General features: G+C 38.4%; 2 protein-coding genes across 2 annotated transcripts in view; both read right to left on the reverse strand.

Annotated features, from left to right (window-relative positions):
* Positions 1-1,459, reverse strand: LOC119592460. Its single transcript, XM_037941283.1, has one exon. It carries the CDS (start codon positions 1,423-1,425, stop codon positions 58-60), a length of 1,368 nt encoding a protein of 455 aa, XP_037797211.1. The 5' UTR covers positions 1,426-1,459; the 3' UTR covers positions 1-57.
* LOC119592461 overlaps positions 1,331-1,465 on the reverse strand; it is a gene marked incomplete in the record, with an annotated part of 7,374 nt that continues 7,239 nt past the window's right edge. The window contains 1 exon segment of the mRNA XM_037941284.1: positions 1,331-1,430.

The raw sequence follows: 1,465 nt of genomic DNA on the forward strand, positions 1-1,465 counted from the left end.
TAATTAAACAGAAAATTTACATCATATTTGTCATTTTTTACACCAACTGTCAATACATTATAGTCCGGTCACTTTTCTGGATTTTCGTGTAGCAAAGTCGTGTATGATGTCTTTGAAGTCCAATTCACGTAGTATATCTGACTCTATGCTCATGATCACTAGATTCACAAGTCGTTTCTGCTTCATAGATGTCCGTAATCTATTCTCAATTAGTTTTAGTTTTGAAAAGGAGCGCTCACCACTGCAGTTAGATACCATCAAAACAAGGTATATCCTTAGAGCTATTTCAATATTTGGAAAAGTGTCCTGCACACCCTTGTCCATAATAAGTCTATGCAAGAAATGCTCAGTGCTAATATTCCCTGGCTCCTCATCTGCGAATATGTTGACAAATGCGACAAACTGAACAAGTTCATCAGCCAAAGTTTTATCCAAGTCATCTGGATAAGACTTAAGTAATTGCTCTGCTGCAGCCTGAAGGTCGTCTGAAGATAGTTCTTTCAGGTGATTGAAGAAGCTAAATTTACTTGATATATCTTTATATGCCTGCAGACGTTGGTCTATAGAAGTGATGAACTGGTCAATAACAGGTAAGAAACTTTGTGTTCTATATTTTTCAGAAGGACTGAGTTCAACTTCTTCTGATTGGCCATAATCTAATGGACTAAGACGTACATTGCGGCGTTTGTTTCGAGTTTTTGTCTGGACATAGTCTGCTGAACCAGAAAGTTCTTTGCCTTGTTTCTCATAAGTGTCAAATGATTCACGCTTTGAAGCAACATAATCTTTCAAGCTTGCAAGTGATGCCACAGCAGTGTTTAGATCAAGTTTTGCATGTTGTAATGTTTTGTTAGTAGCATCAGTTCTTTGCAGGATATCATTCCAGAAGATAATGTAAATACCTGTTTCAAGCTGATTTATCTGCCTTAGCAATCCATCTGCTTCACAGCGTATGCAACCTTTTTCTTCAGTGTCATCAGTAATTTTTGTCAGTACATCCTTGATCTGTTGATAGTCATTCTTTAGAGCCTTTGTTGCATCAGCTTTGCAAGACCAACGAGTTGTTGTGACATGCTTGAGAGTCAATGATGAATCGTCATAATTCAAAGCCTCAGTCAAAAGTTGATGTCGATGTGTTGAAATCGTGAAGAAGACAAACAGCTTTTCGAGGAAGTCAAAAAACTGTATGGCACTCGAACAGCATTCTACAGCATTTTTCCCACCCAGGTTTAGAGAATGTGCTGTACAAGGAATGCAAGACTGTTCTTCTCTCACTTTTGCTTGTAGACCATTGTACTTTCCACTCATTGCAGATGCATTATCATAGCTTTGCCCACGGCAGTTTTCCAGCTCTAGGCCATGTATCTTCAAAAATTCCATTAAGGCATTGAACATATCTTGAGCACCATGGCCTTTGTTCGCCATAAATACTACAAAACGTTCCACTGGCCCATCTTTCTCTATG

Source organism: Penaeus monodon, chromosome 30 (genome assembly GCF_015228065.2).
Source record: "Penaeus monodon isolate SGIC_2016 chromosome 30, NSTDA_Pmon_1, whole genome shotgun sequence".
Lineage (NCBI taxonomy): Eukaryota > Metazoa > Arthropoda > Malacostraca > Decapoda > Penaeidae > Penaeus > Penaeus monodon.

Coding starts and splice junctions, on each gene's coding strand:
- LOC119592460 (XM_037941283.1), bottom strand. CDS start 1,425: ATGGCGAACAAAGGCCATGGTGCTCAAGATATGTTCAATGCCTTAATG.